The sequence below is a fragment of the Trachemys scripta genome, chromosome 19 (genome assembly GCF_013100865.1).
Source record: "Trachemys scripta elegans isolate TJP31775 chromosome 19, CAS_Tse_1.0, whole genome shotgun sequence".
Taxonomy (NCBI): domain Eukaryota; kingdom Metazoa; phylum Chordata; order Testudines; family Emydidae; genus Trachemys; species Trachemys scripta.
The window spans coordinates 7,919,024-7,943,764 of record NC_048316.1 but is presented as its reverse complement, the minus strand read 5'-3'; the positions used below and the strand labels follow the sequence as shown (position 1 = coordinate 7,943,764).

The window sequence follows — 24,741 nt, the reverse complement described above, 5'->3', positions numbered from 1 at the left end:
AGCCATTGTCCAGGAGGTAAATGGAGGCAGGAGGTGTCCTGCTTCCAGGCTGCTCCCTTGTGCACCTGCGCAGTCTCTTGGGGGACAGTCTCTTGGCTTGTATTTAGGTAAAGCCCAAACTGAAGGTGCCCTTTTCATCTGAGTAGGCACTCCAGTTCTAGGCAGGATTTAAAACCAGCGCATATTACCGAAGCTCTGAGGTGTCAAGGACCCGGGTCTGTTCCCCTCCCAATCCGTGCAAGGAGCAGCCATCTGCTGACCTGTTCCCACTGAGTGCTGATAGGTCGGGAGTGACACCATCTGATAGCTCAATATAGCCTTGGTCCCGGGTCGTGTCTTTCTCCCATGGAGCTTTGTTCCCTGTGGCAAGGTTTCTGGCCTTTTTCAATGTAATCTGAATTGCTCTCCCAGAGATGGCTGGAGATACGGGCATGAGCATATGCCACGGCCAGCAGTGAGTAAACTGAATCCTTACGTGAACATGAAGTCCCCACTCATTACTCCACAAATGGAGTTTCTTCTTTTAACGTTCTGGACTTAGATCGTAAGCTCTCTGGGGTAGGGGGTTACATCATGCGTCCGTACATCCCCTAGCGCAATGGACTCCTGCTGCTCCTGCCATACAAATCTAATAACAATATGGAGCTTGTTCCAACCAAGCCTTCGCTGAGCTTGCGCTCACACTGATTGACAGGTGCAAGTGGGAATGCTGTATTCTTGTGCCTGGTTCCCAACCAGCCGCGTGGGTTGCACTAAATCTCAAAACAATCTAGAGGCCAGATCCATCGCTGGTGTAACTCGGCATAGCCCCCTTGAAGTCACTCCAGTGCTGCCCTAAATGTCCAGGTAACAGAGTGGGCTGCATTCTCTTTTACCCTCAATTCTCCAGGGCTACTGTCCCCAGACCTAGCTGCAGTTGCTCCACTGTCTGCACTGGCTTGAACAGCTGGGTGAGCACCAATTGTGGCTAGGACGACCCCCAAACCAATAGCCTTTTATGTCTATCCCACCCTTGGAGAAGAGTTTGCTTTTGTGCCTGCCTGCTCCCTCTCTGAATGAAAGATGTCACCCTCCTTTCTTATAGACTCATAGACTCATAGACTCATAGACATTAAGGTCAGAAGGGACCATTATGATCATCTGGTCTGACCCCCTGCATGCCGCAGGCCGCTAGACCCTTCCCTGTACTCTACCGTTGAAGTCCCCAGTCCTGTGTTTTAGTGACTTCAATCGGCTGAGACCCTCCTGCTAGTGATCCCTGCCCCATGCTGCGGAGGAAGGCGAAAAACCTCCAGAGGCTCGGCCAATCTACCCTGGAGGAAAATTCCTTCCCGACCCCAAATATGGCGATCAGTAATACCCCGAGCATATAGGCAAGAGTCTCTAGCCTGACCCTTGTTGGCCATTATGTTGTTCATGTACCATTGCTTGGTTTTCCTTGACTACTATGTTTTATCATTAAACCATTCCCTCCATAAACTTATCCAACTTAATCTTAAAACCAGACAGGTCCGTCGCCCCCACCGTTTCCCTCGGAAGGCCGTTCCAATATTTTACCCCTCTGACGGTCAGAAACCTTCGTCTAATTTCTAGCCTAAACTTCCCCCCGGCCAGTTTGTATCCATTCGTTCTCGTGTCCACATTAGTACTAAACTGGAATAATTCCTCTCCCTCCCTTGTATTAACCCCTCTGATATATTTAAAGATAGCAATCATATCCGCCCTCAGCCTTCGCTTTGTCAGACTAAACAACCCAAGCTCCTCTAATCTCTTTTCATACGACAGGTTTTCCATTCCTCTGATCATCTTAGTCGCCCTTCTCTGCACCCGTTCCAGTTTGAGTTCATCTTTTTTAAACATTGGAGACCAGAACTGCACACAGTACTCCAAATGAGGTCTCACCAGCGCCTTATACAACGGAAGCAGGACCTCCCTATCTCTACTAGATATACCTCGCCTAATACATCCCAAGACCGCATTGGCTTTTTTCACCGCCACGTCACATTGCCGACTCATAGTCATCCTGCGGTCCACAAGGACCCCTAGGTCCTTCTCCTCTTCCGTTACTTCTAACCAATGCGTCCCCATCTTGTAACTAAAATTGTTATTATTCGTCCCCAAGTGCATAACCTTACACTTTTTACTATTAAATTTCATCCTATTTCTAATACTCCAATTCACAAGCTCATTCAAGTCTCCCTGCAGAGTATCCCTATCCTCCTCCGAGTTTGCAACTCCTCCCACCTTCGTATCATCCGCAAACTTTATCAGCCCACTCTTGCAATCTGTCCCGAGGTCAGTTATAAATAGATTAAATAAGATGGGTCCCAAAACCGAACCTTGAGGCACTCCACTAGTAACCTCCCTCCAACCCGACAATTCACCCTTTAATACGACCCGCTGCATTCTCCCCATTAACCAATTCCCTATCCACCTCTGGATTTTCATATCGATCCCCATGTTTTTCATTTTAACCAATAGTTCCTCATGGGGTACTGTATCAAACGCTTTACTGAAATCCAGGTAAATTAGGTCCACCGCATTTCCCTTATCTAATAAGTCCGTTACTTTCTCAAAGAAGGAGATCAGATTCGTTTGGCACGATCTGCCCTTCGTAAAACCATGCTGTAATTTATCGCATTTGCCATTAACCTCAAGGTCCTCAACTAGTTTCTCTTTCAGAATCTTCTCCAGCACCTTGCACACTACTGATGTTAAACTAACAGGCCTATAGTTACCCGGGTCACTTTTTTTCCCTTTCTTGAAAATAGGAACCACATTGGCTATTCTCCAGTCTAACGGGACTACCCCCGAGTTTACAGATTCATTAAATATAGTCGCTAATGGGCCTGCTATTTCCCGCGCCAATTCCTTCAATATTCTCGGATGAAGATCGTCTGGTCCACCCGACTTAGTCCCATTAAGGCGTTCTAGTTTTGTTTCTACCTCGGATGCGGTAATCCCCCATCCCGTATGCCCCTCTGTAACGGTGCTAGTATCCCTAATACCTTCATTGGCCTCATTAAACACCGATGCAAAATATTCATTGAGATATTGCGCCATGCCTAGATTATCTTTAATCTCCTCTCCGGCTATAGTCTTCAGCGGTCCCACTTCTTCTTTCTTTGCTTTCTTCCTATTTATATGGCTGTAAAACCTCTTACTATTACTTTTAATTCCCCTCGCTAAGTCCAACTCTTCCCGGCCTTTGGCCTTTCTCACTCTATCTCTACATTCTCTGACTTCGCTAAGGTAAGTTTCCTTACTGATCCCTCCCCTCTTCCACTCTTTGTACGCTTTCTGTTTTTTCCTAATCGCCCCTTTCAGCCGGTCGCTCATCCAGCTCGGTCTAAGTCTCTTGCTTAGTAATCTTTTTCCCTTTTTGGGGATACAGGCCTCTGACAGCTCTTGCATCTTTAACTTAAAGTAATCCCAGGCTTCTTCTGCCTTTAGGTCCCTTAATACGTTTGCCCAATCCACTTCCCTTACCAGTCCCCTTAATTTGTTAAAATTGGCCTTTTTAAAATTATAAACCCTAGTCTTTGACTTAATTCTGGTACTCTTTCCATTTAGTTTAAAGCGAATTAGCTCATGATCACTGGAGCCCAAGTTGTCCCCCACTACCACTTCCTCAACAAGGTCCTCACTTATAGAGTACATAGAAGAGCGAGCTATTTTCCTACGAAGAAAAGAAAAGATTAACTCTTTAGAGGCTGGAGTCACGGTGTTCAGAACGGACGTGCTAATGCACTGTGCACAGGTGACCACAATCCGGGAGGCTTTGGATTGATTGAGCCCTTGCAGCTAAAATGGACGGCAGCAACTTCAGGGGAATCATAACGCTCACGGACAAATCCACTTGCATTCAGAATATCCATCAGTTACTCGGAAGGGCCCAGAGCCTCAATATTATGGTGATGGTTGCGATGATAGATAGATAGATCGATAGATAGATAGATAGATATGGGGGTAGAGACATCTGGCCAGATGTAATGCCTCAGGATCAGGGTATTGCCAGGGATGGGATGGGTTGCAGAGTATCACCCCTTTGGCAGGACTGTATGAAGAGTTCATTCCAGAAAAGCACCGGAATCCGATTCAGGCTCCTCTATCTGTCTCTGTCTCTTTCTAGCATTCACATTTATTCTTTATTTGTTAGGTTAAGAAAAGGGCAGCACTGCAGCAAATGCACAGAGACACTGAACACAAGAGATTCGAACAAGTTAGTAGCTGATGCAATGAGCCAGTTTCCCAGGTCCCTTCCAGCTCCTTTGCACACCACCTGAGCAGCACTAGATCTGACTAACACTAGTACCTGAGCAGCCCGATTTCACGTGCTGAGAGTCCCCTAGCGTGGGGAGTTCTCAGCTGACCCAGAGCCATTGTAACTGGCTCCTTCACCACCTCGCCAAGCCCCACTCTGCACTGGCATGGGGAGAAGATATGGCTGGAGTACACACTTCTCAGGCTACGCTCAGCTGGCCTATGGTCCCTGAGAGACCATAGCCAGCTGGTGTAAGTTAGAACAGCTCCCAGGCTGTCCTTACCTCTGCCAGGGCTCAGAAGAGTGCAGGCCCTCCCTGGGAATCATAACTATCTCACTGAAAGGCCCCTTTCTTTGCAATGTCCAGGGGTAACTGAATATGAGCAAGTAATCCTACAACCCACGTGGATCCCAAAATAATCAGACCGAAATCCCCCCAAAGCAACAGTTCATTCACTCTCGCAAATCCTGAGTTGGCTGAGGAGCGTCCGGTCTCCTTAACTCACTTAGGGTGAGTTTCACTAGCTGACGCTGCCTATTTTTGGCGCTCACAAGTGTAGTGTTGGGCCAGATTTTCTTCTGCCGTGCACCTTTGTGTCGCACCATTTACACTTGTGCAAAGTGTGTGTAAAAATGCTGCCAGCTGACGAGGGTAGCTTTTCAAACCCATTTTGCACAGCTGTAAACGGCAACGCGAGCTGCAAGGCTAGGAGGGTGACTTCACATCAGAGCACCCTCTGGTACATATCTTAGAAAGAGAACGTGCTGTGATTTCTAACCTAGGGGTTGCTGGAGGGGCTGGGATCCTGTCTCTGACAGTAGCCCAAACTGGATTCATCTGCAGGAGGCATGGGACTGCCATAATGCCCTTGAGTTTGCAGGTTTTTACATCATCGTTGCACATTTCTTCTAGATCCTGGCAAGTGAATCACGCAGTGGAGATTTCCAGCACATTTAGGTCTATGTCAAGACATCCTGTCACTAAGCTCACAGGGGCTGCCACATTGGAAAAGACCCCGCCCCAGTGGTCCATCTATTCCAGTATCCTGTCTCCGACAGCTAATGATGAAATGATCAGAAGAAGGTGTGAAGCTGCCATAATGCAATTTGATATACCATGGTAGGAAATTGCACTCCGTTGGTGATCAACTCATATAATCAAACAAGAAGCTCGAAAACTCATAGGCTTTGTTATTGTTCACATAAAGCCCCATTCAACTCCCAGTGAAGTCACTAGAAACACTCCTATTGACCCCAGTAGTAGCTGAATCATGCCCACAAGCCCTGATGTAATCTTATTCAGATAGATAGCTAATACTTTTGAAAATTGCTCAGTTATCTGTTTCAGTAATATCCTGCGGCATCCAGTTCCACAGATTAATTTTATCTCAGCTACCTGGCCCCCATTATTGTAGAAATGTCTTAGTCATTACCTGAGTATCTCACAATCTTTAATGTATTTATCCTCACAATACCCCTTTGAGGGCAGCGCTGTGCTGTTATCCCCATTGCACAGATGGGCAACTGAGGCCTAGAGAGAGCAAGTGATTTGACCAAGGTCACAAAAGAAATCTGTGGCAGAGCAGGGATTTGACTGCAGGTCTCCAAAGTCCTAGGCTAGTTCCCCTAATCTTTCCTTTCTATATGCAATGGCCTTGCCATTTTTTCAGGGGGATGGGGGGGACACAACCAGGGATGAGGATAGGGGAGATAACTGTAATGATCTTTCCCATATTAAACTGTTCTGACTGTCCAATCCCTCCTCATAACTCCACAAACCCAACCTGATTTACAAAATAGAAAAGTGGAGCTAATAATTCAACTTAGTTTCTGCATTTCTCTGCCGCTCTGAGAGTGATGGAAACCTTGAGGTAGGAGACATCTTCCAAAAAGCACCTGCGGTTAGAAAGGCACTTGCACTTAGATTATCTCATGGTAAGCAAAGGACAGCTACCTTGCAACTGAAGTGGTTTTAAAGTGCTCAGCCTGAGGGTGGGAATGTAGGATTTTAGCTGTGTTGCAAGGCCTCCTTTTCCAAGACTGATCGTATGCTGGATAAGTTAAATAAGTATTTTTAAAAGACACCGTAGGGGATATTTTGAACCTGCCACCTTTGACCCGGTGTCCCTTTCAAGCTGTTTGAAATCATGATGTTATCACAGGATAGTGCGATGGACGCCTAACCAGCCACTCAAAAAATGCAGAATATTTATGTGCCATTCCACTCTGTTTGCGGACACAGTTCAGCACGTGGGTTGCAGTGGAAGAATAACAGGTCAAAAGGGGATAATATCTTAGCTACAGTTAATACAGAAAACAAGGCAAGAGACCCTCCGTAAATAAAACAAGCCAAAGCAGAAGGAGGTAAGGAGTTTATCTAGATTTTTATTAACAGTGTTTCAAGAGACAATAGAGGGTGGAAGGGGGGAGGGAAAAGCTGACACCATGGCAACTGCTGTAAAATTGTACAAAGATACTAACATATAGAATAGTCAGTTCCATAGTTATACTCAGTACAGATTGTAGAGGCAAAGGGGAAATAAAAAAAAAGTGTCACAAAGTTGTACTGAAAGCAGGCAAGTGAAGGAGGTTAATATGCGCTAGCGTATTTACAGCAAGTCCCTTGTACCCAGCCATTAGTGCGTCCAGAGCCTATTCAACAAACCACACTTGGCAGCTTTGACTTGGCTGAAAGATCCTCTTTCTTTCCGTGCTGTCTAGGTAGGAAGTGATGGAGTCTCAGGTCAGGCAAGAAGCCAGGTGGGCTTTGCTCCCCAATGGCTCGAAGGCCTTCATTCAGGAAGGCCAGTTAACATAACCTTGCACTGAGCCAAGCTTATCCCCCGGGGATCTATCCTTCCTCGGCTCCAGCCGTGGGTCTGACCCTGAGGGGTCACATGTCACAGGACTGACCCACCCTGACATTCATGTGCTGCTTGATGGACGCTGAGATGGTTTTATACAAATGGGGGTCGGTGCAGCGGAAGGGAGCTGCCTGGTTCTTCCGAAAATGCACCTTACTGGAGCACACGGATGTACAAACTAAACAATTCCTGAGCTATTGGGGAGGTGCTAAGAGCTGAGACCACATCTAGGGAGCCCCGTGCTCCTTGCCTGGCTGACCCTTCTCTGCCATCTTACTCCTGCACTAGAAACCGATGGGCTCTATTAGCGCCCTGCAAACTGACATTCATGACTCTGCTACATTTAGGAACCGTGTGACTGCCCCCCACCCTTTCCCCTCCCACACATATCTGGCTGCCTGAAAGCCCCATCTTCCCACTGACTCCTTGTCTTTCAGCTTGAGAGCCTTATTCCCATACTCAGCGACTGCAGACTTCAGGGCTTGGACTGTTACACATCACATTCTTATGGAAACAGCACTCGGTATTTGGTATCTTTATTATTTTTTCTCTTGTCCTTTCAAAGGCCCATTCCCCCCTCCCTTCTCACCCAGTGCCCTTCCCCTCACACCCCTTCATCATCACATCACTCCGCGCGCGCACACACACACACACACACACGCACAAGTTTGTCATCAGCTGATCAGTTGTTTAATATAACATTTAGTCTGTTCATGCTTTTTTGCCTTTGGATGAAAGCAGTGACAGGACCGCAGCAGAATGGCACCACACAGCATTCCTGGCAGTCTGGAAGGAGACAGCAATAGCTGTGTCCATTAATCTGAGGCTACTGGAGGCCTCTCAGTGCATTTCTTTAGGAGTATCCATTTTTCATCGTGTGTAAATAACACTCAAATTTGCCAGTCTGAGATGTTGCAAATGTCAGAGAAATTCATGCTCAGCGCAGTCTCAGTTTGTCGAATCTCAGGCTTTACAAGCATCAATATTTCTCCCCTTGACAGAATTATTGGAAGGAACGGCAAGGCACACAGACTCAGATTATCATGATTAATAATATTAAAATAATGTGTGTGCGTGCGGAGGGGGGGTAGTTTAGATGGCAATTTGCTAGTTTGTACACACGTTGAACAGGGAGTATAATCTCAATCTGCAAGTCTTTTGTACCAATCCAATCTAGAATTGAAGATGTGCTTAAAATGCAAAATTCGGATCCTCCAATTCAAGTATTTGGATCCAGGATGGTGGGTTGGCTCATAATATAGTTGGAACAAATATTCAAAGCTTGGCCCAGATCTCAATCACCCCAAAAGCATGAGAATCTTCAATTTGGAGATCATCTTTTGGGCCCATCTATGTTGAGGTAATACCCAGGGTGTTGCTTTCTAGACAAAGGCAAATCTGTTAATGTTAATCGCAGCTGCAACCAAGTTACTGTCATGTATGTAATGTACAAACTCTTTGAAAAGAAGAGCTATAAAGGAGGAATGACAGCAATTTTGGCATTAGGATTGTACAACACTCAGCGAAATGTAACCATATTTAAAGAGAAAAAAAATAACCCAGCGACTTTATGTCTAGACTCCCCTGTAGCCGTACTGGCTCTTTGCTTTGCCGAAAACAAACTTTATGTACAATTTCCCCAATATCCCTCCCTCCCAAGCCCCAAAACACGCGCGCACACACATTTCTCATTCCAAAAAAAAAAAAAAAAACATAGAAAACATTGATAAATGCCTCTTAGGCATAGTTTTTTCCCGGAGAAAAACATTTTGTTTTAGAAACTGCAGGATTTGTTAAGTGTTCTACCCTATCTCAAGCTGTGAGGCATCAGATGCCTTGCATTCTCTTTACACGCAAAAAGAAGAGGAAAAGAAGAAAAGAAAGGGAAGCGGGGAGACGGGGGGAAAAAAGTCAAGTTTAAAAAAATAGGCCCTAGTAATGTTACAAAAAAATCCTGACATTAAATACAGCCAAACTGTATTGAATGAAAATTGCACTAGTCCTCTGGGCGTCTCAATAATAAATTAAATACTTAACAACTTCACCGATTAAAAAAGACAGCACAAAATCCATAACAAAAGAACATAAAAAACCCAATACTGTAAGTAGGAAAAGTGCACAAAGTTGCTTTATACATTGACTCTAAATAAAGTACCGATACATTTTAAATAGATAAATTGTCTTGCCAGACATACTGCTTTTTGTGTCAGTATTTACATATTCTTTAACCACGTTTACTGGGGCAGTGAGTGATTCCAAGCTTGTATGTGCCAAGCCGCACACTGTTGTTTTGTATTGTTCTCGTGAGTCACTAATGTCGACTGTGAAATAAAGTGGCCTGGAGTGGACAAGCTACGCCTTCAGATCTCACTGGTTTATAGAAAAGATCAGTCAAATTTCTAACTCCTCTTCAGAGTCAGAAAACTGATTGGAGCCGATTAGCAGGCAACGCCTGAGGAAAAACGTTTCCAGTAACCACCAGGCTGGGTTTCGTTAATGCAGAGTGAGAGCAGGATGTTTAATGATCAACATGTTGCTTTTTTCTCTTTGGAGTGTCCTGAAATTTTCTAGTTTTAATTCAATCTTGTCTTTTTCTAGAGGAGGACATGGCTTGAAGGGAACCACGTGCGGGAGAGCAACTGTTTTGCGCAGATTAGCCTTTCTATATAAAATGGGACAGGCTGGGATAATCAACGAGTCTTAATTACAGAGAAGCCGTCTCGTTCCTAAGCCAAGATAAGCAGCAGATATTCAGCTGCACGTTGGTTGGTTCCTGCGTAGTTCTGAGCCGTCTGAGCCCAATCTAGCAAAGCACAGAAGTACAGGCTGAAGTTTAAGCAGGTGAGTATTCCTGTGTCGCTGGACTGAAGGCAGAGTGCTCAGTAAATTGAGGAGGGCAAGGGAGTTTCACTGTCAGGCAGCTTCGTAAACCATCCCAGATCGGCAGAGATGGCAATACCATCAAGCAGAAAATTTCACACCAAGGAGTTGTGAGTCCAGGGTTTTGCTCAACAGGGTTCTGATCTTACTCACACGGACATCAACAGCAAAATTCCCATTGACCTCAGTGGGAGCACGCTCAGGCTGTAACCCAATCGGAGGTGTCAAGGGAAAAGGTGATGCAATAGAAGAGGCCAGTCAGTTTTCAGGAGGAAGCTGCACCTAACGTGATTTGGACAGGTGAGAAGGCAGCAGTGTGGAGTGCAGCGAAATGAAAGGTTACGAGGTCAGGCACCAAGAGAACCATAGACCGTTAGTGGTTCTATGCTGAAAGCGCCGAAGCTGAAGTGGATGAGGGAAGTGGAGAAGTGCTGGATCAAACCCGATAGCCTTCAGCACCCCGCTTAACAGAAAACAAGAACCTTAATGGAGGGCACTGTACGTGCAAATCAAAGGGAAACATTCCAACTCCACAGGAGGCCACCTCTGCAATGCTGTGTGCACTTCTAGCTACAGAAGACATGATTGATACTGGTGTAAATCAAATGAAGGGACTCCAGATTTACACTAAGATCAGAATCTAGTCACCAGGAAGTTGTCCCCTGAATAACAGGGACGAAATATCAATGTCTATTCTCTGTACTTAAAAGGTAACAAGTGACCATTTCACTACAAAGGGCACAATTCTGCAGGCTTTACTCATGAAGTCTATGGGCATTTTGCCTGAGTATGGCATGAGCAAAGACTGCGGTGTTTAGCCTCTAGTAAGTACCACCACAGGCATCCTAAAGCCTTTTCTCACCACTCACTCAGAGGAGGGAGGACTGCCTGAGTCTGGATTGCATAACGGTGTCAGAATCAGGCGCTGTGTGCTTAAAGGGGATAGTGCAGGTGGCCTGAGGTTTACTGTGGGCCCCACCAAGTGTACAGGGCAGGAAGACAGCACGACTATGTAAATGCTGAAGACTCACATAATCCAGCTTTGGCAATGGCATGTTATGTAAAGAGCACTGGCGTGATCTCTGTGCTCAATAGGAGGGAGTGTAGATGGAGAAGGGACAGTGAAGGGCTGGAGAGAATAGGTTTTTATACTGGGGGGTGGAGCGGGGAGGCCATCCAGAGTCTGCTCCAGTGGTAATCTGGAGCAACTCCAGCAAACTCAGTAGGGTTATTCCAGATTTACAGCACATGGGTGTAACTGAGATGGGATCTTGGCGTTCCGGGAGTGACCGTCCCACAGTTTCGAAGGGAGCAGACAGGAAAGAAGCCATGAGGGAAGACAGGAACTGGGTGGCACACCTTCAGGACATAGTCTGCCCCACTGACGTCAGTGGCAATGCTTTCCTTGACTTCCAAAAGAGCAGGATCCGGCCCTTTAGCTGAGAAAGGAACTAAAGGAATTGGGTGGCGTTTCTTTACTGCTCTAGCCCTGGATGAGTGCACAGATTTGAGTGGAACCTGCTTGCTCGTGCTGCACCTGAGGACAGAAATATGCCCACAGAGCGCAACCAGCAGATGTATAACTTACCAAGGGCAGCAGCTGGTATGCGGAGCAGAACTTTTATTAAAGGAATCGGACAAGTATTTGATGGAAAGAAATATTACGGTGTATCACTGCTAGCTTAACAGAGGGGATAGGGCACGGGGAAGTCTTCCTGGTCTCTTGTGTTCCTGATTAATAATTTCATCCTTTAAGATCCTGAGCTTCTCCTGTTAGGCACCGAGCCCCCAAATCCCATTGACTAGAATGGCATTTGGGGGGCTCAGCACTGAGTGGGACTGGACTCTTAAAGGAGCCCAGTGAGGCTTTCCATGGTCATGCACAGTCACAGGTTGGGCTTCCAATTTTATACATGATCTCCAAGCCCTCTGCAGAAATGACAGCGTGGTGATGGTATCTCTCCCGAGATACCGGGAGCACGTCAGAAACACAAACCATAAAATCCAAAGTGGCTCTGAGTAAAAACAGGTCCCCCCACACTCCCGCAAAAAAAGAAAAACCAAAATAGTCTTGCCAGTAAATGGAAATGGAGCAATCCGGATTCCCTGGACCTGCTGCAGAAACGCCCTGCTCGCATGCATCAGCATGAGGGACGATAGCATTTAGGGACACGCATACAAATAGAAATCCCCTTCCCAGAAAGGGGCGAAGGAGGAAATCTGACCAGGGAAAAAACCCAGCTGCTTGAGTTAGCCACTCAGGCTGTGGGCGTCTGATTTTAGTTTTCTTCCCTGGCACAAAGCCCATCGCCGGCGACGAGCCTCTCCTGGCCACAAAAAATTAGCCTCACTGCTTCAGTAACACTAAACACATCGCACTCTAGTCCGGGACGCAGCTAAGCTATGGCTTTGACCAGCTAGCTACTGTTGGTTTAAAAAAGGGAGCTTTGCTGGTTTAAACCTGAGAGCATGTAAGGTGGGCGGCCATGTCTCTCCTTCCTACCCCGTCCCGGGTGCCTTTTGCAGCAGAGGATCTCTACCTGCAGCTTGCCTCCTCCAGACTTAAGAGGCCCCCGCGTTAGCATTTGAAACCAGCTCTGACAACTTCCAAACCTTGCAGTCACCCCATTTGCTAATGAGTACTTCAAGTTGCTGAGCACCGTTGATAAGAGAGGGCTCCAGCAACAGCACGCTGTCCAACCAAACTTTGTTCATACGATAATTCGGTGTAGGGCCGACCTATAGCTCTACAAATACACAGCAGGTTCCAAGCATATCATCCAGCCGTATCGTTGGTGATGTTCTTCTGCCGATAAAGGGTTTTCTTTTCTTTTTTACACTAAACTCGTGCGCTCCCCGCACACTGAAACCCACGAGCCACGGTCTGTGGTGTGCCCTGAATCGCCTCCTGTGTGAAATTGACCGTCTCTAGTCAAGCATGAGAATTACACACTAACAGGAAAGTCCCTCTCCTTCCTCTGTGGCTCTTGGCCTATCTGCCGTAGGCATCAGAATCAGGCCAATCTGCAAGAAACACCAATATACACCAAAGGTGGGGCTCAGGCGGCATTCTTGAATTCAGCCCACTTAAGACAGCAAAGGAGAGGCAGGTGGGGAGTTGTCACTAACACTCATCTATATTAAGGCTGATGAACTCCTGTATACACTTCCTGTACTGGAGCTCAGTGGGGCTGTTGCTGGGATATTGACCTGGTTGTCCGAAGGGGCCCTCGGCTTCTCGCATCTCCTCGTTCATTCGAGCCAGACGCAGCCTAGAGGGAGAAAGAGGGAAAAATAGAGAAGAGGTTTTATTATCCTTTCCTGACTAGCCTGGAGATTGCTCGCAAAGCAAGGCCTAGCTCCAACCGCAATATCCCCGAAGGTAGACAACACTTACAAGGTGACTATGTCTGCATTGGCTGCCTGGACTGCAATGCTGAGGGGGTCTTGGCCATCCTCGTCCACTGCGTGCTGGTTGGCGCCTCGCTTTAGGAACAAGCAGACCTGGCTGAAAACGGGAAATGAAAGACGTCAGAGCAGAAATACAGGCTCCTGGGCTGAGGTCCGAACAGCAACAGCGGCACGGTGGGGCGCTGTGCTTCTCATGGCTAGCCTGCTCTCCTGACGGGGAAGAGCTCCCGCTCAGGCCAGTGCACAGGAGCAAAGGGTGTCAGAGCGGCAGCCCATGTGGGTCTCTGCACGAGTGACAGTGAGTGAATGGGGGACCCAAACTCCATCGCCCACTCAGATGGCTCTAGTGGCTAGTGACACCAGATCATATGCAGTATGGCCGTTATGCCCCGTGCTGGCCCTCGGCACAGGGGTGAATTTCACCCCAAAGGGATGCGTCCTCAGAAGCAGGGGTGATCACACTATTTACCTAACTTCAAACCCACCCAATCACTGCATGACCGAACCGAACGTTCAACTCGAACTTTAACATTAGAGGATTCGTCCAGGACACGCTCATAGAGCACTCGGGGGAGCAGGGAAATGGGAGCAGAGAAGGGGGAAGAGGACAATCCATAGGGTGAAAAACAGCTGAGACTGGAGAGAATTTGGGGCAGGGACTGTCTCTATTTGTACAGCACCTTGCACAATGGGGGTCCATGACTAGGGCTCCTACACGAACAATAATAATAATAAATGCACCGAGCAGCTATTAATCAAGAGCAGAAAGAGGAGAAAGAAATAGTCTAATAAAAATAAATCTATGTTGGGCCTGGCTCTCCTTTCATTTATACTGGTGTAAATCAGAAGTAACTCCACTGAAGTCAATGGAGAGAGACAGATCAGAGTCAGACCTACAGCATATAAGGCTCCATTTATGCCAGCCTGGCTTTATACAGGGGAATTGGGTTCTTCTATCCTCAACCCACCAAACAGGTTGTTGTCCAGTAGCTAGAAAAACGTGTGATTTTCAAATAGCTGATTGACCAAAACCCACCAGCCCACCGGGACTCTTGGGTCGACCCAACCTGTGGGCTCAGGGGTGTGTTTGGAGAGGGAGGGAGGGACTTACCCAGTGTGTCCCAGGTACGTGGCGTGGTGCAGAGGAGCTCGGCCCCGGATATCTCTTTGGTTAACATCTGCTCCGTTCTGGAGTAAGAATTCGCAGGCTATCAAGGAGCCCTGTTTAGAAGAGGGAGAGAGTTTTGTTGGGTCCCGTTGCACTGCTGGAGTGCTGATAAAAGCCCAGGCTGCTCCGGGGAAGAGTCAATCCCATCCCAGGGCTGCCCCACCAATGTCAGGCATAGCAAGAAAGGGAAAACCCCAGAATAATCCATTACAATCGGAGAGAGAGACATACAAGAATCAATGTCCCCAAAGCAGCTCCAGAAGGGTCTCCCTCCTTGTCTAAGCAGGCCAGACTCTCTGAATCCTCATCTGATCCCTTCCCCGAGAAGGAAAAGCTTCATTTCAGAGAGGGAGTTTCTAATTAGAAACAGCCAGCACTGGGGTGGGTACCAGGGGACGTGCACACGGGTGATGTGCAGGCCTCCCTCTGCCAATGCACCTTGATCTGGACTTCTGCACCCCCCTGCTATCCCAGTGCTGGCCCTCACCTGCCACTCTGCCAATGCACCTGAGTCCTGGGCTGCAGCACCCGCTTTGATTCCAGTCCCAGCACTAGCCGCTTTGCAGTGTGAACAGACAGCCTCTAATGCCACCAAACGAGGCACTTGGCATCTGAGACCGATTTAAACAGAGGACTCTAGGGCATTAACCAGCTGTATTATCAGTTTTGCTGAACCAGTCCCTCAGCCTCCCCCAGCGTCTGCGTAGTCAGTGCTGCCAATCCTACCTACCCCCATCACAGCTTGAATCAGAGGAGTTTTGTTTTCATCTTCGTCATTCACCCAGTTGACCTCAGCCCCATGTGCCAGAGCCTCTGCCATGACAGGCAAGTTCCTGGCCTGTGCTGCCTTGTAAATCAGCAGGCCGGGGTGCAGCTCCCGCAGGTCCTCCAGGTCCGAGGCCTCCTGCTCTATCTCCGCCTCGCCGCTGGACTCCTCCGACACTTCGCACTCTGGTGGGGGGCAGGGAGGGGACGGAGAGAGAGGAGGGATGAGCCAGCGGCACAGACACCATGTTGAGCTTTGCCAAGGGGGCTCCCACTTTCCCATTTCTTATGCTCCCTCCTGGCCTTAGTGCCATATTTACTGATGGGGCTCATGCCCCAAGTGCACTGGGTGAAGGGATGATCTCTTCCCCTCCTGGGGACCCCTGGCAGGAATGGAGCAACTGCCCCCACCAGGGAAGAACCTGGGCAAGGCGTGAGCAACTCTTTGGAGAACCTCTGGGAGGACTAGAGGGTGACATCTTCCCTCTCTAGAGAGCCTGGGCATAAAGGGTGGGAACTGCTCCTTGCTCTGGGGCTCAGGGCACGACACACGGGGCCACTCCCCTTAGCCACGCTGTGGGGAGATTACCACGCCCCCTGGAGAGCTGACAGCCCCTCGGGGATTGTTATGGAGGTGTGTTGCTTGGTGAACCCGTTCACGCTAGTGCCCACACCCCAATGTTCTGGTCAGGCGTCCCTTAGCACGAAGCAATGCGGCGTGTGCCGACGAGGCGACGCTGAGGCCTGTCTGCCATGGCGCCGGGCCTGCTGCGTCACTATCGCTGGTTGCGTGTCACACTCACCTTCCTCCGTGACGCTGTCCACCACCGAGCCGAACACCAGGACGTCGGTGCTTCCGTCCGTGCTGCCGCCCAGCCCACTGTCGCTACTCAGACCTGCGGGGCCAACAGAAGACAAACCAAGATCGTTTTAATATGAGGGCAAACTGCAAAGCCTGCTCATGGTGTAGCAGGGCACCCATCTCCCCGGGCTGCCCCGCGTTCACGGAACGCTCCAGCCTTCTCCGTTGCATCTCCTTCAGGCAGGAGCCCCAGGAGGGGGGCCTGGAGGCTGTGAGGAGAATGGCAGGCAAGGAGCAGCAGCAGAGAGCGCTTTACAGCAGGACCTGCGGTGTCAGAAGCCAATAATGACAATGCTCTGCTTTTACCCTTAGCTGCCCCAGCGTCGCCCTCCTGCTTGCTTTCCCACCACCCTGCAGGAGTCACTGGCATGTGCTGACCCGTCACTGCCTGTGGTGGGTTCATTGGCCAGCTCCCCGGGCCGTTAGTTTATATTGTGCTTCACATCTGCCAGGAGCCGCCCCTCCACTAATGAACCCCTGGGGCTGCTAAATATCCCAGGGTGGGCAAACACGTCACAGAAACTGAGGTGCAACGAGATGAAGCGACTTGACCAAGGACACACAGCACCTCCATGGAAGAGCCCTTTTGCACCCTGCCCTCACTTCTGCGGAGATGGCAGCTGAGAAAATGCCAAGGGGGCAACCACCGTAGGCGGGAAGAAAGGTCTCCAAAGGGATGCTGCCCCCACCAGGGTGGGACTGAGCAAACATTGGCATGTTGCACTTGTTCTGTAGCGCGCCGCACCCCGTCAGGAACCCACACCGGGTTCCAGCCGAATTTCATTATCATATCATTACAACGATTCAATATTACAATGAATGGTTTCTGCCTGTTGCTTTGCTGGGGGTGGGGGTGGGGGTCTGAACTAGCACCCCCTGCTGGTCAGAGAGAGGGGAATCTACCTCTGCAAAAGCTGTACATCCCCCTCCAGCCCTGGGAGGAAGAGCAGCAGCAGGGGCTGGAACTGAGGTGCAGGTCCCCGAGAAAGACTCCCCTCATCCCCATCCACACCTCGGAACCCATCATGACCCTTGCAAGGCTCCCTTCACCCTCCAAACCCCATCCCCCTTCACTCGCCCATTGCTGGCTCCAGGCGGGTACAGTGGTAAAGAAGAATCGCCTCCCCGAGTTTGTAATGAAACTCGCAGCTCAGGGGCCTAACCCCGCTGGCGGGGGCACTGCTGCAGCCCCCGAAGGGTCACATGCCAGTCAGCCTGACCCTCCCCACTAAGCCAAGCCCAATCCCTTGTGTTTAGACAGGATTCAATCAGACAGTCTCCGACCCTTTGCCCCTTACACACAGCCCCCAAAACAATATCCAGCGAACCCCGCAAGGACCATGGCTAATGTACGAAGGAGACACCAACTAGCCTGGAATGCCAGGGCAGAGCGAGGCGCTCGACTGTTAAGGAGAAGAACCCCTGTCTTCGAGCGCACTGAAGTCTAGGTTTGTAGTGCCTCGTATAATGACTGGTTTCAGAGTAGCGGCCGTGTTAGTCTGTAGCCGCAAAAAGAACAGGAGGACTTGTGGCACCTCAGAGACTAACCAACTGATTTGAGCAGAAGCTTTCGTGGGCTACAGCCCACTTCATCAGGTGAATAGAGTGGAACATACAGTAAGAAGATATAGATACACACAGAGACCATGAAAAGGTGGAAGTTGCCCTACCAACTGTAAGAGGCTAATTCATGAAGATGAGCTATTATCAGCAGGGGAAAAAACCCCAAAACTTTTGTAGTGATAATCAAGATGGCACATTTCAGACAACTGACAAGAAGGTGTGAGGATACTTAACATGGGGAAATAGATTCAATATGTGTAATGACCCAGCCACTCCCAGTCTCTATTCAAACCCAAGTTAATGGTATCTAGTTTGCATATTAATTCAAGCTCAGCAGTTTCTCGGTGGAGTCGGTTTTTGAAGCTTTTCTGTTGCAAAATTGCCACCTTTAAGTCTGTCACTGAGTGACCAGACAGGTTGAAGTGTTCTCCTCCTGGTTTTTGAATGTTATGATTACTGATGTCAGATTCGCTGATAATAGCTCATCTTAATTAATTAGCCTCTTACAGTTGGTCTGGCTACTTCCACCTTTTCATGTTCTCTGTGTGTATCTATATCTTCTTACTATATGTTCCATTCTATGCATCTGATGAAGTGGGCTGTAGCCCACGAAAGCTTACACTCAAATAAATTTGTTAGTCTCTAAGGTGCCACCAGTCCTCCTGTTCTTTTTATGTTTGTAGTAAGTGCTCTCCTTCCCTCCTGGAAAGGGTAGAACCTTCCGCTCCAGGTCTCACTGGAGTTACAGCTGCAGCCAAACTAAAGGAGAACCTTCCAGCAACATAGGAACCCGCCAGACTGGATCAGATCTGAGGCCCATCTAATCCAGCGGCCAGCACCAGAGGCAGCAGAGGGAGGTGTAAAACAGATGTGGGATAATCTGCCCCTCACATTCGGTCTCATCCTCATTGCAAATAATCCCTGAAATATGAGGTTTAATATCCTGTCCAAAAATTTGTTGTCATTAATTATAACTCTGGATAGTCTTGATAGACACAAAACCATCCCATCCCTTTGCGAATGGCTAGCAGAATGGGATGGTCCCGTGGAGATATGGGCCCAAACCAAAATCTCCAGGGCTTGGATATACCTGTATTTAGGATCCAGATTCAAATCAAGATGCAAACTGGGCAACATGGGCCCATCGTGACTCCCGATGATAGAAGTCAGTTACTTCCACTGAGTTAACCCACAACCTCTCACTTCAGGATTTGGTGGTTGGAACAGCTGTTTAAAGATGCAAACAGGACACAGAGACCTCTCAGTGATGTCCTGTTGCTGGCTTGGCTTCCCTTTAAATGCAACTGCATAAGCAATTTTTCATTCTGAATAAAGAATTGGCCAGTTTAAAAGCAGGCTTCTGATCTTGCAATTCCCTTTCAATAGAAAATTATACTAAGCCTTGGCCGTGTAACCAATAAAAAACAAGTGCAAGAAAAATAAAGAAAAAAATCAACCACCGTTAATTTATAAATGCAGTCATTTTGTGTTAAACATTTTGTGCCAGCTGTTGACCTGTTACATCAGTGTAAAACCAATGATGTAAGTGGAATCACTCCAAACTTAAACTGGGGTAACGGAACAGAATCTAGTCCAAATCCGTAGACATCAGGCACTTTATTCTTCGTCAGTGCTCTTGATATGCCACTGGGAAATTAGTAATAAATCGCTTTTAAGAGTGACACATATATTTTTCATGGAGAGATGAACAATTTTGTCAAGCGTTTCTGTTTAGTATGCACAGCAGAAGAGTAAGGTTTGATTTTGTACTTGTTTAACATAAAGAACAAGTATTTACAGGGGTGGCTGATTGATTGTCAATCCACTGTCACTTTCTTGTACACTAACGGTGGAAGGCTGTAAGAGCTGCTAAGCGCTTCCCACAGGGCACTTTGCATCTTGCAGGATCAAGTCCCAAGTCCTTTTCCTGTATAAAAAATGACGTACTCATAAAAGTGATGGTGTAATAGCATCATCCAGAACCAGGAACGACAGGGGCAAGATCTTGCCATGACACACACAAATATTCCAGTGCTGGCGCTCCCCTGAGCACAAGGTGCCAGTTAGGTTGAATAGTGCTGCATGGCAGATTTGTTATAGGGACAATGCACCCTTAGACACAAGAGCGAGAACATCAGATTCATTTCACTTGTGACCTTGAAGCAGGATTTGAGTCCTAGTTGTCAGAGATGCCCAAAGGCCTGGGAACTCCTGGGCCATAACTACAGCAGGGAGGGAAATTCTTAGCATATAGTTTATTTGGTGAATTTTGCTTCTTTTCCTTTTTTTTCCAAACTGTCCCTGAATAGGCCCCAAGTTTCTCAAATTTCTTCATTATTCAAAATAATTTCTTGAAAAATGTCAGTGACTAATCCTTGGTCCCTGGATTGCTTTGGATTAGTTCCCTGCAGGTAATGGATATCCAAAAGGCAAGCTGTTTGGATTGAATTCGGTCCCAGAGGTTGTTTCTGTCTCTTTACTCTTTGGATCAGGTCTCCAGTGTAAGAATTAAAATGTCACTTTGTGTGAATATTCTGTAATGTGTCATTTTCAATGTGCTGCTTTGACAAATGTTCCTGCCAGCAAACTCCTCGCCGTGTTTTGTAGAAAGCGAACGCAAAAGAGAAGCGAATGCAGCCATCCTAGGCTAGTTTGTTAAAAATGTGAACCAATATTTGAGGGAAACTGTTTACAGTATTCGCCAGCTCTGGCTAATAAAAGCCCAGGTTCTGCAATCGGATACACACCTGTGCCCGTGTGCAATCTCTTTGGCTTCAGCAGGATTCTGGATATGTGCCGGGGCAGAGGTCTGCCTCCATAGATATGAGTGGGGGATTAGGACCATGGGCACTAAGGGGTGGACTTCGTTCTCAATAACATCAGTGCAAATAAAGTGCAACTCCAACGAGGACAATGGAATTACTCCAGATTTACCCCAACGGAGTGAGCGGCCTATGGCATGTCCACAGACTCTGCCAAAGCACGCACCTGACTCGGCTCCCCCGGAAGCCAGTGGTAAAACTCCCATTGCCTTCAACGGGAGCAATGTTAGGACAACGCTGAGTGCTTTGGAAGAGACCAGCGCTAATCATGCTGGTAAAAGGATCGTTTCAGTTTAGCTAAAAATTCTGAATCCAGGAGTTCTCTGAAAAGTAGCTTTTCCTGCTCGTTGCTCTGGCATCTTTAAAGCCCGGACTCAGCAAAGCACTAAAGCTGGTGCTTAACTGATGTCAGTGAGACTTAACATGTACTTTAAATTAAGCGTGTGCTTTGCTGAATCAGAGCCTAAAAAACTTCAGCTTTTTGTCTTAGTAGAATGTCTACCTATCTATCTCTGATCTTCCTAAGGTATCTATCACAGTGCTATCTGAGTTCCAGTGATGTGATTGCGAAAAATACATCTAAGTTTTGGTTGGAACAAGTCATATCTTTGGGGCTCTTTTGCTGCTAGCTGCTATGGTGTCACCTTACCTCCGTCCAGGAGGAACGGCATACCGCTCCCACCGGGACCAATGCCACTCCAGGGGCCAGCTGCCAGCGGGTGCTGCATAGAGATGTAGCTGGCACCTAAGAGGAAGGTGGACGGAATGTGAGGGGAGTTAATCGTCACAAACACACACAAAAAAGTTAGCAGTAAGACTTGCTAAAAAAAAAAAAAAAAAGAAAAAGAAACAGCTGGTGAAATGCACAGGTTGGGGGTAAAGAGCGCGAAAAAAATCCCCTTCACCAAAATACAAACGCCTGGGATTGACTGGAAAGAGATTAAAAAAAACCACCAGTGGAATAAAAAGGGCAGTGGGTCGGGGTTTGTGCAAGTAACTCCCCATCACTCTCTTGAAACATTTCCCCCAGTGTGTGTGTGATTTGGTCATTTCTCCGGTGAGACAGATACCTTGCCGTTGGTCGGGTGCAATGCACATGCCCTAGAAGAGGTGGGAGGCAAAGACGTGCCAAGAGGAGAGCTGTGTTATTTGTACTTACTGCGGGGTCCTGAGCCGGCGCCAGTGTCAAAGTATGAGAAGAGGGAATCCAGCTCGTCGGGGCAGAAGAGAGAGTCCCGCCGGAATTTCCTCTCCAGAGTGGCAGCTGTTTGCAAGGAGGGATTTTTAAATATGGCGGAGGAAAAATACAATCCCATGGTCACATTTGTACAATCTGAGCCTGCACGTCGAGCGTGCTTCAGAAGTGTGCAAATCTATACAGATAATAAACAGGGAGCATGGAAGAGGTGGTAAAATCACCACCATCCCATGACATTTTGGGCAGTTGGTAACCCTAGGACTGTATTCTGGGCCAGCTGAGTAAAAACAATAAAGGAGGCTTGAACCTAATGAATGAACAGAAAGTTGTGGTATAAAGGAAGCAGAATAAGGGGCCTGCTGGTCACCTCAGTGCAATGGTCCATCCTCTACTATTAAGAAGGTATGTTAGGAAGATACAGCTTGTTAGGAAATTCCATGGGTAACCTGTGCAAAGGACATGCTTGTGCAGTAGCATTAGGTCTTATAGCCTCTGCAGGCTGCAGCCACTAGGGGGAGACAGGAGCACAGATACTTTATCAGATCTACCTACAGTAGAGGAATAAATCTGTTAGTCTTTAAGGTGCCACCAGACTCCTTATTGTTTTTACAGTAGAGGATGGCGTTGTGCCCACACACACACACACACACACACACACACACACACAGGTGGGGGTGGAAAGGCAGCTGCAGCACAGTATATAGGAAAGAAAGGAGGGGAATGGGTTCCCACCTGATGAGAGCGGGGCCGGCGATGCATTTCCTGCCTCATGCCGGTACTTCCGACGAGCCGTGGGTGCTTTTGTGGCGCTGTTGTGCCGCTGGCATTTCTTCACGCTCCAGCGCCGGGGTTTCCTCTCGTTCTCCGCCAGGGCCTCCCCAGTAGGCAACTTCTTGAGGAACTTCTTCTCCACGTACTTGACCTTGATCCAGGCTTCCTTGTCTTGCCTGAGGGCAGTGCAGGAAAAGGCATTTACTGTGCCACAGGTGGCTCATATAAACCTACCAACGAGAGAGCCTGGCAACTGCAGGCTCTTCTCACACCGCGAACCCTGAGAGCACATGGGGAGGGGCTGGCCTCCCACGGCGCTGGGACAGTTCATGCCCCTGATGTTCAGGCCAGCAAAAAATGTAACACCAGGCTTGTTTCCTAGGGTGGGGCACAGCAGGGATGCTGCTAAGCTCGGGTGATCAGGGCAGAGCATCCTGGGCCCAGCTTCCCAGTGCCTTGGACCTTGTGAGGCTGGATTTTACACCCACTTTGTAAATGACTACGGGAGAGGCGAGGCCAGGAAGAACCAGGCGCGAAGAGTCAGGATACCGGGGGTCTGTTGCTAGCTCTGCCACTGACTCACTCTGTGGTCTTGGGCATGTCACTAAAGGCAGGTTTCAAAGTAGCAGCCGTGTTAGTCTGTAGCCGCAAAAAGAACAGGAGTACTTGTGGCACCTTAGAGACTCACAAATTTATTTCAGCATAAGCTTTCGTGGGCTACAGCCCACTTCTTCGGATGCATAGGGTGGAACAAACAAACAGAAGATATTTATACATACAGAGAACATGAAAAGGTGGAAGTATGCATACCAACTGTAAGAGGCCAATCTACAATTGGTATGCGTACTTCCACCTTTTCATGTTCTCTGTATGTATAAATATCTTCTGTCTGTGTGTTCCACTCTATGCATCTGAAGAAGTGAGCTGCAGCCCATGAAAGCTTATGCTGAAATAAATTTGTTAGTCTCTAAGATGCCACAAGTCCTCCTGTTCTTTTCACTAAAGGCAGAATCCTCCAATGTCGGGATGAAAGTCAGGCTTCTAAACAAATGGCCTGGTTTTCAGAGACGCTGAGCAGCCGCGGCTCCCAGTGACTTGCAGGTCTAGGCTGGAGGACATGCTCTGGAGCGGCAGAGCTCTGAAAGGGGCTGAAGGCAGAGGCCAGGGCATGGCTGGGCCAACGGGAGTGCCTTCAAGGAGGCCAGAACTGTGAAGGGAGCAAAAGCTGAGGGGGATGGGAGAACAGGATCTGTCATAAAGACCTAAAAATAGTCCTTCTTTCCAAGAAGCAAAACTAAAAGGCGGTGAGAACGGATCAGAGCCGCTCGTTTTCTGGGGCAGTCAGCAGCAGGCCATGCTGTGTAGCTGGCCGGGGTAAGGCAAAGCTGATCTCCCTTTCCATTTGCTACAACACTTCCATACAGATCTACTGACTCCCTGCTGGCCTGCACCTCAAAGACAGATCTGGGGGGAGTCATTCCGAAACCGGACTGAGGGCTGGGTGGGCTCCGACTTACCTGGAGCTCCCCGGAGTGGGCTTCTTAAGTCCCAGCGCTTCGCACTGTGCCTCGTAAATCTGGTTCATGGTGCTGTTCCCCAGCTCGCACATTAGCTGCGATACACCAAGTGAGGGACAAAGCAGTCAGGAGAGCAGCCGCCTTCCGGCTCCCCCTCAGCCCCCCACCAAGGACTCCCTCCCCACTTCCTCAGCCTGAAAATCAGCACTCACTTTCAGTAACTCCGGCTCCCAGGAATCCAGCGTGAGAGAGCGGACTTTGGAACAGTGAACGCCCAGACTCCTAGAGAACCAAAGGGGAGACAGAGACGGGTTATAGGCTGCCAAACAAAGGGGAGACAGAGATGGGTTATAGGCTGCCAAACAGACTCTATACAACAAAGCAGAAGGGCGAGCGGATCACAGGGTGAATGAGGACAAACCCAGGTCTTACGTATGCAGCAAAAGGAATCGATTTAGAGAGGGAGAGAATTCCACACACACAGAACTGCCCCCTCTCCTGGAGGGGTTCCCAGTGAATTCCTCAAACGAAAAAGGCGCCCGGTTGAGTTATTTGGCACTGAATTATTTTTATTTTTATTCTCCTTACTTACAGTCCGTCCTAGGAAACCTTGAATGGAACGAGGTTTCCCTACTTGACACTTGCATTCCAATACT

General features: G+C 48.3%; 1 protein-coding gene across 4 annotated transcripts in view; it reads right to left on the bottom strand.

Annotated features, from left to right (window-relative positions):
• ACAP3 (ArfGAP with coiled-coil, ankyrin repeat and PH domains 3) overlaps positions 1-24,741 on the bottom strand; it is a 167,750-nt gene that overhangs the window by 4,331 nt on the left and 138,678 nt on the right. Inside the window, exons 16-25 of one of the 4 annotated variants that reach the window (XM_034753170.1) lie at positions 24,298-24,367; positions 24,086-24,180; positions 22,530-22,744; positions 21,759-21,863; positions 21,249-21,344; positions 16,156-16,248; positions 15,318-15,538; positions 14,531-14,640; positions 13,406-13,516; positions 13,219-13,280 (exon numbers count right to left, since the gene is read on the bottom strand). In XM_034753170.1, the coding sequence (XP_034609061.1) occupies positions 13,219-13,280; positions 13,406-13,516; positions 14,531-14,640; positions 15,318-15,538; positions 16,156-16,248; positions 21,249-21,344; positions 21,759-21,863; positions 22,530-22,744; positions 24,086-24,180; positions 24,298-24,367 (1,178 nt within the window). Of the gene's footprint in view, positions 1-6,629; positions 13,281-13,405; positions 13,517-14,530; positions 14,641-15,317; positions 15,539-16,155; positions 16,258-21,248; positions 21,345-21,758; positions 21,864-22,529; positions 22,745-24,085; positions 24,181-24,297; positions 24,368-24,741 lie in introns of those variants that run through there. The other 3 variants (XM_034753171.1, XM_034753172.1, XM_034753173.1) reach the window with 3 other exon arrangements.